An 11,539-nucleotide genomic window follows, 5' to 3' on the forward strand; every position below is an offset into this window, starting at 1 on the left:
TGACCACGTGATCCACGACTGTGACCATTTGGTACCTGACTTTGGCCTTTGACATTTGATTTGAGACAGTGGAGACCATGGAGAGCTCGACCCGTTCGTATAACTAGGTTCAAGCCATGTTGAACCGCAGCCATTTTTTTTTCGGATTGTTTTTGCTCTAGAATGTTGCGTACGGCATCAGTAAACATGGATCACCACTTGGACGTGCAGCAAATGCAGCCATGCAGCCGCCACAGCCGGGATTCGATCCCGTGACGACTAAGCCACTGTGGCAGGTGCTTGAAAAAGACGCGGCCCACATAGCTGTACCCGCCGCGGTGGCTCAGTGGTTAGGGCGCTCGTCTACTGAGCCGGAGTACCCGTGTTCGAGCCCGGCCTCAGCGGCTGCGTTTCGATAGAGGCGGAACGTAAAAGGCACCTGTGATCCCCAGGTGGTCGACATTGTTCCAGAGCCCTCCACTTTGACGCCTTTCTTCTTTCACTCCCACCTTCATCCCTTCCTTCACGGTGCAGTTTAGGTGTCGGTTGAGGAGTGCAAAGTTACTACGCCATTTCCTTTCCTCAAAAGCCACAGTGCTGTCTTGATACACTTGTAAACAAATGAGCATTTGCACGCCTGCTTTAACTGACTGCCTAAAGTGTTTAACATAGACTTGCACGACTGGAAAAAGGGGTTTTATACGAGGGTGCAACTCTAAATATTACTTTGTAGCTATAGTTGTACTGGGCATGTTGAAAGCCTACTGGGACCCATGTTTTTTTCCACCATGACGTGAGAGAGCATGCATTTTTGTGCCCACATTACATCTGGAGTTGTATGAGACATACGTAGTGGGTTTGTCCTTACCAAATATGCTGGCATTACCAAAGCAATCATGCCCAGAGCCACCTAGTGCTGGCTTCACATCAAGCCCACATGCTGCCCAAAGATGCAGCTAGTAAGAGACTTAGATTGTGTATTGCATTTTTTTTTTAAACTCTTCAGCAAGTGTCTCAATCCAATTCCAAAACACGTCTCACTTAAATGGGTCAAAAAAGGACCCAAAGGACCAACAAAATGACACAAGAATCATGTAAAGGGAAAAAAAAACTTTAATAAAGTTGCAAATCTTTTTCAAATAAATACTTTGTACAATAGGCTTCAAAAAAAGAACTCTGTCATCTACAGCTGTACAACCACGACACACGTGAACAAATAATTGACGCATACATGACGTGTGAGCGAATGCATTAGTGCCATGAGGAAAACACCTGGAATGACAATGGGCGCGAGGTCCAACACACAGCAGCACCAGGACAAAACAATAGTGCTCCAGTAGCAGCTACGCCCAAATAAACAGAATGTAGTAGAAAGCTCATTAGCGCATTTTGAGTGTGACTCCAGCAACAAAGTGCGAGCACAGTTAGTGCCAAGAGTACCCAGACCACCACAGAATGCCAGCACTGCCTAGGACAGTTGCGAAGGTACACTTCTTTAACTACCAAGAGTTCAGCTTGTTAATTTCATACAGACCTTATTGTTTTCGGTGAACACAGATCAAGTGCTCTTCTGTCATAGCTGCCTTGAACAGGTCTCACAATTGTAACTAATGCCTGATAACTGCAAACTATGCAAAAGCAGTCACAATGAATCACAGCTGTTAGCTCAGGCTCTTGCTGCGAATAAATAAAGGATATAGCATGTAGTAAACTATTTGCAATTGCAAGCAACTGATAGCAACTGTTGGCCTCACTGCTTGGCATGTAATGAAGACAGCTCGACAAAGAGGGATGTTCAAGGTAATCCTGGTGCTAACTCTGCACCAATGGTGTGTTTGGCTGGTCTCAACCAGTGCAAGAAACTGTGGAGGAGGCTGACACCTGTGTACATTTGGAAACCACTAAAAAAAAATCTGCCACGTCTGTCTTGCAAAGATAAAATGGAACGGCATGACAAAAAGAACAGTAACTCTTACTCAGTAAGTACAGGACATACTGGTGAATGGAACATTTGGGAATGTGCGCTGTGCAAAACAGACTGTGTGGTGCTGTTTTATGTACACCAGTGGAGACATGCATCGGTTCGTGTACACCTCGCTGCGGGAACTGCAGTGTCATGTACCACAGAGCGAAGCATGTAACAGCTTTCGATTCCTGCCGAAACTTGTGAAAATTGCGTCTCCCAGCGCAAGACGCCCCCCATCAGGGCAACAGTTGCTAGAAGAAAACAAGAGAACTAGAGTCGTAACTTGCTTGCACCAAAATCTCAGGAATGACACGAAATCAGAAGTGTGTGACTATATGGCGAAATCGCCCATTTCCAAGTAACATTCTTGAAAACCAGTGTGTTCTGATCAGCTGCACTAAGCACTAACATTTTAGAATGCAACACTGAGCTGTTGCAGGTGCCCCGAAATTTCATGGAAATCTTTTTAACGATTAATTTTGCACTCAGAGTTCATATTATAGCTTATGCTATACTCGCTTGTAAAGCTTGTACGGGGCAAAAGTTTGAAGGCCTAAAACCGCTAGCTAGTACTTAAGAAGAAGGGTTCTATGAGCTATTTCGACAATTAGTTCATAAAATATCTAGGCTGCCTTGTCAGCAATTCAGGAATGACTACAAAGGGCAGTCACATGTGGAAGCTATAAATGTTGTGCCATCAAAAAAGGCAAATGAGGTAATTGAAGTTGTGGACATGAGCAAAAAAGCATGAAGTGTAAAAAAATTTAAACAGCAAAAAGAATAACATATTCACAGCAAACGACAAAATTTGCTAGCTTTCAGTAGCATGCACAAAAGATTTCTTTTTTAGTCAATATCTTCCAAAGTGAGACATTTTATTAGCTAATCACGTTAAACTGTATGTGAACCTGTGTCATTTTAACAATTGAATAGCACAGCTACATCATTTGGAAAGGTAACAAAAACTAGATTGTGGGCCTGAAGTGTTTACATTTTATGCTCCCAGATGAAGCAAGCCCAAATTTATAAATAAATATAATATACACAGCATGCTTCTAACTACGTCTTTTCGATTTATAGCTACAATCTGGAATAGTATACGACACGGAGGTTGTAAAAAATCTATAGATATCTGGGCGCATCTAAATAAATATACTCTCACCATCTGCTCTAGCATGCCTCGAGGAAATATAGACTATTTGTGCACGAGCTTACAAAGAACGGTGCTGTACAGACAAGCCACATAGAAGCAGTCAGATCATATTTGTCGTCTAAAGAAAAGTCCCAGATGACATTCATTGGGCATGCCCCACCTAAACACACACATGCCAGTCCAGAACAGCACAGATGGATGCCAGACCGAAGTTGGGTCAGTGGCCAAGTTTGCGAAGGGCCACCCATTCTCTCTGGAAAGTTGAGGACCAGCTGACTTTCCCTGCAGAATCTTCTTCAATGTCATCCCTGGCGAAAATTTTTTCCAGCCCAACTGGTTTATGGAACAATTTCCAGTTGGTTCCAGTTGGAACCATCTGGGTTCCACTTGGTTCCAACTGGAACCAGCTGGAAATTGTTCCATAAACCAGTAGGCTGGGAAAGATTTTCACCCGGCAAAGCACAGTGTGTTTGCTTTCATTTGCACAACCCTGCACGAAGTTGTCACACACGATTGGGTGTATCAGTGTAAAAAGAAGTCCCAGCTGCTAGTACAGTAGCTGCCCTGTGTCTAAAGAAGGTCTCCGTCGATCCCTGAGGAGCTTCATTGTGCAATTGTACGACGCCTCCTTCCTTTCATGTGGCAGGATTTGAGCTGCGAGCAAATGTGCGGCAGTCTTGTCTTGGCTTGGCAGTGGGCTTGTGCTGTGAACTCCTCTGTAGCCGTAATGGCTGGTGTTCCAGTGGTGTCGCATACGCTACTCTCAGGGCAGTGTGTGCTGATTCATGTTACGGTGGTGTCTCAGGTGTTGGCCTTACTCCAACACAGCAGCGAAGTTCATGCCGTGATCTAAGCTGACGAAACTATTTTCCACAGCAGTCACGAGGGTCACCAGAAATGTGGGCAGAAACGGTTTGCAGACTCTTTGGTTTGGAGCTTTTCGTCGCTTGGTGCTGTTGCAGTCGTGGGAAGGCTCATTCTTGACTTTTTCAAGACATGCAGCCCTTTTCCATATCCGGTAAAGTGGTCGGAATACATGAAACAGACACGCGTATATCACCGCTTTGTACACAGATGGGTACAGTTCCAGAAATCATGGTCAGAGATAAATTATTCCGATTGCACAACTGGTTTCAAAACATTTCCAGGAGAGGGCGCAGACTGAATTTTTTTTTGCTCACTCTTTCCTCTTGAATGAATCCCAAACGCACAGTGGAAACTGCTACAGACTGTCCTCAGAAGCTTTCTAATGTCCTGAGCGCACTCAAATGTGAGCTCATATTTCTTCATTGGTGACTGGAAAACAAGTTAGGAAGCAATATTTTTGCATCCCCTTTGTGCGTGTCTTGGGAGCTCCTTTGTGCCATGGCCTTTGCCAGCCGCAGCCTGTGGTCTTCCTCGCACCAGGTCCTTGCCTGATGCTTAATGTTTTGATGAAAAGCTGCGTTTAGAACACGGGTTGTGCTTGACCAGCACTTGCTGCTGACGGGCAGCTGCCAGACTTGAGGTCGTTAAAAAGCCATGTCGCCACTCTTGCGCACTCAGTAGTTGAAGATGTTGAATAGCACAGCGAAGAGCGTGCAGGCCGCGTACACACCTAGTGCCACCCACCACAGTAACTGTTCGTGCAGCTTTTGTTCAAAGTTTTTGAGCACTAGCAAACCGATGGTGAGGCCTGCTAGTGCACCCGTCAGGTGCGCCACGTATGATACCGGCGGCCCATGAGGTTCGGCGGCGTACCGGTCGTAGACTGCGAAGCCCACGTCCGCAGAGGCTGCATAAGAGAAGAACAGAGAAAAAATATGACAAATGAGCTCTATCAGCAGCTGAAACAGCAACAATGACATTACTACACTGGAAGACAGTTAAGCAGTAAGACCAGTGGAATAGCTGGATGTTATTTCAAGGTGGTATTTTGGAATACTCGAAAGAAAAGAGGGAGATGTGTGTAATATGGTAGCTCGCATTAATACGTTAAGGTTGTTCTGACAGCCAGTGACTATCACAACTCACATTTTTGGTTACGTGTTATCTTCTCTGGAATGATGCATAAGACATTACAACACATGAATCACCAACACGTGGCATTCGCCTACACCCAGTAAATAGTTTATAACCAAATTTCTTCTCTGATGTCATTTCGCTTCCGAAGCTGAAAGGTTCCTATGATGTCATCTTAGCCTTCAGGTCATGTGGAGCACAAAACAATGCAATACAATCGCTGCTTTGGTCGTCATTTTAATCCTCTCCAACTCATATGCCAGCCTGCCCCAACAGCGCGAATTCACAAATGGGCAAGCAGTGATATATCGCCGTTTTATTACGCCTCACTTCAGCTCAAGTCCAAGATAACGTCATAGTCACTGTTCAGCTACTGAAACTGAAAATGACATGACAAAAGATATTCAATTAATAACTATTTACCAGGCATAGGCGAGTTCCACCTGGCGGTGCATGTTTGCTAATGCTGTCCTACACGCAGCCAAAAAGCTTGGCTCTGTGTTGAAAGCAATAAGACAATACTGCAGCATTCATTCGTGCTTTTGCGTGTTCCTTCTCTGTGTTATAATAAGGTAATTCAGCACCATTAGCAGCTGTACTGTCTATCTGCATGCAGCTAAAGTTTACGGGATGCGGATGAGTGGTAAATATTTATTCTGACGCAGTCAGGTAATCCAGTCGTTTGAAGTTTCTGCATGTGCGAGGAAACATATTCATGATGCCCCTGCTGGGAATAATATCAAGCGAATGGGTTATGAGGGAATGCTACAATAAGCTTTTCCCCCTAGAACACGAATCCAGCAATCTTTTGCTACCGATAGCACAATATGGGTGAGGTCTGTCTCTTCTTAGACCTCGTCCCCACAACCTGCCAATGCCACATTCTGGCATTGTGCACACCAGAGTACTGCAACTGCTTACACAGCAAAGCAAAGCTGTGAAAGCCACGCGACTTTTCGGGCGGATTAGCTCTCAAGCGGGAAGGGTGCATTTCAGGCAGAAAAGTTCAGAAATGTTGACGCGTCAATGCGCTTTTAATCCACTACACCTATGAAGGATGCAAGGCAATCTAGACTGACACAGACCTGGAAAAGCAACAGCACTGCTTCGGATTGCGAGAAACACAATTTATTGTAAAAGAAAAAAAAACGAGGCACCACTTACCGATCACAAATACGCCCACCAGCCTCACGAGACCGAACTGCATCTGGTTGTAGTTCTGCAAAATAATGAAATAAAAATAAAACAACGGTTGCACTCACATATGCACCCTCAAAATGCCTCTCTTTTTCCTATCCTCGAAATAAGAATAGGACGGATGCAAGCAGAAATTAGTGAGAGGAAATGCAACTACAATGTGACGAGCCACCATGCAAGTTTTGCATAAGTCAACAGCTCGACAATTTTTTGCTATGTACAGTGTTTAATAGATTCAATCTGCTAGTAAAGTTGCCTTCACTGCATAGTACAAAAGTCATGCAGGCACGCTCACTTTCTGCACCTGGCAAATGTTGGCCAAAAACCAGCCACAAGCGTACAGGTGCGGTGGATGAAGCCACTAGCCGCACGTTATTTCATCAGCACTCCAGGCACCAAAAATGTTGCAGTGAAGCCTTACTTCTGATTAAAACAATCACTAGGCGCACACGAAGCTCGCTTCACTGCATAACAGGTGTGTCATGTGGCAGAGCTCGCACAAGATTGCAGGAGTTAAACGACGATCATAAGGTACCACTGTGATGGGGAAGCTTTATCGGTTCAGCAATTGCGTCTACAGGCGTCAATCTCAGTAACTATATAGGTAAAAAAAAAGCAAATAACCTGTAACCTGTAAGTAACCTGTAACCTGTAAAAATAAGTAAATAACGGTATTTTCTCTAAATAAGCAGCTTTCACAAGCTACCAAAGTGGAAGAAATGAAATATATAGGTATCGGCGGCCGCTTAGCAAGTAAACTGCGGTGACGTCAACATCAGTTTTTTTTTCTGTCGCAGATCTCCGAGGCTACACCGCCGTTCCTTCGAAACAGTGATCACGGAGTCCACTTCGCCATTGACGTCCCGAAACTAGATCGAGCGGCGGGGAAACAATATTCAATTTTTTTTCAACAATAAATGTGTATTTTGCTGCCGGACATTTATCCTGATCTATACAACCCGAACTGTAAACACTGCGGCCAACGAGCCAACTGCGATCATATCCCATGGGACTGCAAAATAGAATCACCTCCTGGTGATCTAGTTACCTCTCCTTCTCTCGAGCGGTGGGAGACCGTGCTGGCTAGCTCTAACCCCAGAACGCAAGTTCTGGCGGTGGAGTGGGCTGACAAAGTCGCCGAGGGCTATGTACTATCGACCACATAACGCGACCTCTTAGCACCGGGCTCTTTCCGAAGAATAAAATGTTTTACAATGGAAGCCTGGTGTCTGAAGACACCAGGCTTCAGACAAGGGTGCATAGTGCCAGCAGTTAGACGGAGGAGGAGGAGAAGGAGCCAGGCGGTACTCACCAGTAGCACGTTCGCTAGGTGGGCCGCTAGCAACGCGTAGACGCCACCCGAGGCACCCACGAGGTAGACGTCCGTGTCGAACACGGACGTGCCCAGGGAGCCTGCACCAGGGAGAGACGAAGGCCAAAGTGCTCAGACAACAAACAAAAGTTTTCACATTCTGTTTGCCAAAATACGTAAGACTACCTCACGACGAAGAAACAACTGCTGTTTATTTTTTTCAACTTGTATCCTACTATAGCCCCAAGGGCACGGTGAATCTACCTTGAACTTTGAAACATAAACAACGTCACCAAGGTGCCGTTACTGAGAACTGAAAGAAACCGACAATTCCACAGAAGCGCCAAACCTGTGTAATAACAGTAGCGGCAACAAAGGCTAAGATACTATATTTAGAAAACTGCCAACAGGCGCGCTTTCCGTCTACAGTTTCGCGTTAACCGGGACTTCACACGCGGTGGTAACGACCGCCAGACGGCGCGGTTGCTCTCCGCGGCTACCAGATGGCGTTACGTGTTCTGTCCCCGCGCGCTTCGTCGCGGTCGCCGCGCAACAGGTGCGAAGCGCGTTTTCCGAGGCGAGTGAAAAGCCTCAAAGAAACACGATTGGGTGTAAGGAGGTTAAATGAGAGGTACGAGTTTAGCTTTACCCCACACTGTACTCGGGACGAGAGGGGGGTGGGAAATGGCGATTACAAATCAGGACGGCGTCTCTTGAGAGACGGAGTCGAGAGAGAGTGAGAGAGAGCGGATCTGCATGTTCCTCCTCACCTGCGAGCACTCCGGCCATGTAGACCGTGCCGATGCGAAGCGAGCCATGGACCATCTCCAGCGGCAGGCCGACCAACATCTGTACCAGGAGGTTGAACAGCAGATGGATCCACCTGTTGTCGAAAGAGCGGGGGGGGGGGGGGGGGGGGGGGGGTGAAGGGCAAGTGAAGTCGGGTCAGTAAGGGAGAGGTTAACGATCTGGACTGCCCAGCGAGGTTGCCAGGTTTTTTAAACATTTCACGCTACTCTTAGAAGGCAGAAGCAAAACGAGAGTGCAGCAAATCCTTGCTGTGAAGAGATCGCTCAACATACTGCATCACGGGGGGCGGATTTATGGGCGCAGGGCAGAAAATCCTTGCTGTGAAGAGATCGCTCAACATACTGTATCACGGGGGCGGATTTATGGGCGCAGGGCAAGGGGGGGAGGGGGATGGCAAACGAGAAATTTTCCATAGAAAAGCCATGCCTAACCCCCTTTCGGGCTAAATCCCTGCTGAAAAAAGTTCTATGCTGCAATAACATCATAGAGGCTTCATCATAGAATATCATACAATTTGTATGATATTCTATGACATCTCTACGATGACTATGATTTTACAGAAACGTATGATATCTGTATGATAATTTCCCATGATTTGTATAATAATTCTATGATACTTGTATGACAAACCCCACGAGTTTAGTGCATCATACAACTTTTTTCAGCAGGGATGAGAAGAAATACATGACTCAGATGGAATCCCCCCCCCCTTCCGCTACTTCCAGAGTGTCTCATAAGAACGCCCCTGCTGCAGAATCCCCCGCTTTATCGAAACACCGTTTGTACCGAAGTCCGGCGACGTTCCACCAGCAACTTCATGCACGCGCGAACAGCAACAGAGAGAGAGAGGGAGCTCACCCCGCGTGAAGGACCATGTAGAAGACGAAGCGCCATACTTGCAGGCGCTTGTCCGGCCGGTAGATGAAGAAGCTGTCGATGGGAACCGGACCCGTGGGCGTCACGGCGCCCGTGGTCACCGTGTAGTAGGTGAAGAAGCCCAACTGCGCATGAGGAAAAGTAGAAGTTATGCATCTGCTAACAGGACCTTCGGACAGCTAGTTTCGCTGCATTGTACTTCATCATATACAGGTGCAGAGAGAGAGAGACGCATACGACGCAAACAAGCTGGCCACTGGCCATATCTGGAAGTCCACAGACAGTAGATAACTAAAGAGTGTATTTGGAAGAATAAAACAGCGCAAAGAACGCATACATAGTCAAGACAGACAGAACGACGCTGCAGGGTGTAGTACACGTACAGTGTACACAAGCGGTGCTGTAGAACACATACTGCGCAATGACCAGTGGGGCTTAGAATGGGGTGAACTATGGGATTAAATTGACAGGCCCCCACCATGTGGTATGGGCCTATACAGGCAGCCTTGATGGCAGCCGTAGCCTTCACTGCGGTCAAGACAGCGCAATGCAGGTGTAGCCAAGACTATGCATATGTTGCGCTTGCCTTCCTACACGAACACAGATGAGCCACGGTGCGGTAACCACGCTCCGTGAAACTAGTCAAGAGTGGCTGCGGCCAGAACTGCAGCCGCTGTAAAGGAGAGGACAAGCCGAAACGTCTTCTTCAGTTCATCAAAACGTACAGTACACCAGAAGAAAAGTAACTCCCAGATATTTCGCGCTTTTCGAGGAAAGACGAAGCGACAAATCTCCCTTCGCATTCCGAGAGCGCCTGCTCCAAGGCCCGTATGATGGACCACAGCCTCATTGACCGTCATCGCGGTGGTTCTCCGCTACGACTCGATACCGACGGCGAGGCCGCTTAGCTCGGACAACGCGAAGAAAAACTTTATTTTCGAGGCTGCGTGCTAGTCCGCACAGACCGTGCCTTATCGCGCGTGTGATGCGGGTCATCACAGTATACAACGCATATCGAGAAAAAAAAAACTAAACAGTAGAAGAACACAATCTCAGCTCTGAGAAAGTCCCCCATTCAAGAGGACAAGCAACAGTCCTCCGTACGACTCAACTAACGTTGCTTGGACGCAATGTAAATGCTCAGAGAATGCATTCACCCTAAAGTGAAGCAAACAATGCTCCTCCTAGGCAGGCTAGCGGGCGAGTCTTTCAATGCCTCTTCTGACGTCTCCGGGGTTTTCCGTACACTTTTTCTAAAGACAGACGGACATTATTCGCGCACTCAGCGGTGCGTTCTTTGTCTCGTCTCCGGCATGATCCCTCCCGAGACCGACAGCAAAACAGAAGGAGGGGGGGGGGGGGGGGTACGATGATTAGCGGCCGATCGGAGGTCATCGCCGGCATGCCGTAGCTCCGCAAAGACATACGCCAGACGCACGAGGAGGAGGAGGGTCACAGCGGCACGCCGCCGACGGCGAAGAAGAAGGACGGCCGTGACGAGGATCGCTGGACGGCGGTGGTCACGCCTGGACAGGCCCGCCACCTGGCAGCCGCGTGGCCGGCACGCGTTACGCACCGCTAATGACCCTAATGAGAGGGACGCCGGCGCTGGACGAAGAAGCACGAGGGGGCCCTGTGTGTATATCTTCCCTCCTTCCCCTCCCTCGGGGGCGCACCTCCTCGCCCTCTGTCTTTCTCCTCAGAGGCCAGGCCTGCTGCCGTCGGCTCCTCAGACACGGCCCACGCCCACAGCCAGGGGGAGAGAGTGATGGTTGCGTATACGCTCGGGAGAAAACGTTGGCACCGTCCCACTGCTCGCTTAGGTGCATGACCCTTAGGTACACTCTAAACACGAATACACCTATGTGAGAGTAAAAACGGAGTAAGCTGTTCTCTAGCGCACACCCCTTTCTTGTGCGCTAGAGGACAAGCTTACTCCCTTTTTACTCCTTTCTGCATAGAGTACACTCCAAGCAGAAAGGAGTAAACAGGGTGTAAAGTTGTCCTCTAGCGCACACCTTTAAAAACGAGTGTTCGCAACAGGACAGCTTTACAACCTTTCTACTCCCATATAGGTGTATTCGCGTTTAGAGTGTAGAACCCGCGAACAACCGTACTACATTCGCGACCGGCGCTACTCCGATGAACCGCGTCAAAAACACCCTGTGCATATTTCCTGTCTATAGACTCTAAATAAAAAATACGCCTATATGGGAGTAAAAGGGGAGTAAACTCTCTAGTTCAC

General features: G+C 47.6%; 1 protein-coding gene across 1 annotated transcript in view; it reads right to left on the reverse strand.

Moving 5' to 3' along the window:
* Nucleotides 1-1,664: 1,664 nt before the first annotated feature.
* Nucleotides 1,665-11,539, reverse strand: part of LOC149348872 (protein rhomboid-like) — a 16,888-nt gene continuing 7,013 nt past the window's right edge. Inside the window, exons 2-7 of the mRNA XM_089541859.1 lie at nt 9,881-9,884; nt 9,277-9,419; nt 8,379-8,491; nt 7,609-7,709; nt 6,264-6,318; nt 1,665-4,872 (exon numbers count right to left, since the gene is read on the reverse strand). Coding sequence (XP_089397985.1) covers nt 4,640-4,872; nt 6,264-6,318; nt 7,609-7,709; nt 8,379-8,491; nt 9,277-9,419; nt 9,881-9,884 — 649 coding nt within the window. The 3' untranslated portion in view covers nt 1,665-4,639. The remainder of the gene's footprint in view (nt 4,873-6,263; nt 6,319-7,608; nt 7,710-8,378; nt 8,492-9,276; nt 9,420-9,880; nt 9,885-11,539) is intronic.

The sequence above is a fragment of the Amblyomma mixtum genome, chromosome 4 (assembly GCF_055824585.1).
Source record: "Amblyomma mixtum isolate Tamu chromosome 4, ASM5582458v1, whole genome shotgun sequence".
Taxonomy (NCBI): domain Eukaryota; kingdom Metazoa; phylum Arthropoda; class Arachnida; order Ixodida; family Ixodidae; genus Amblyomma; species Amblyomma mixtum.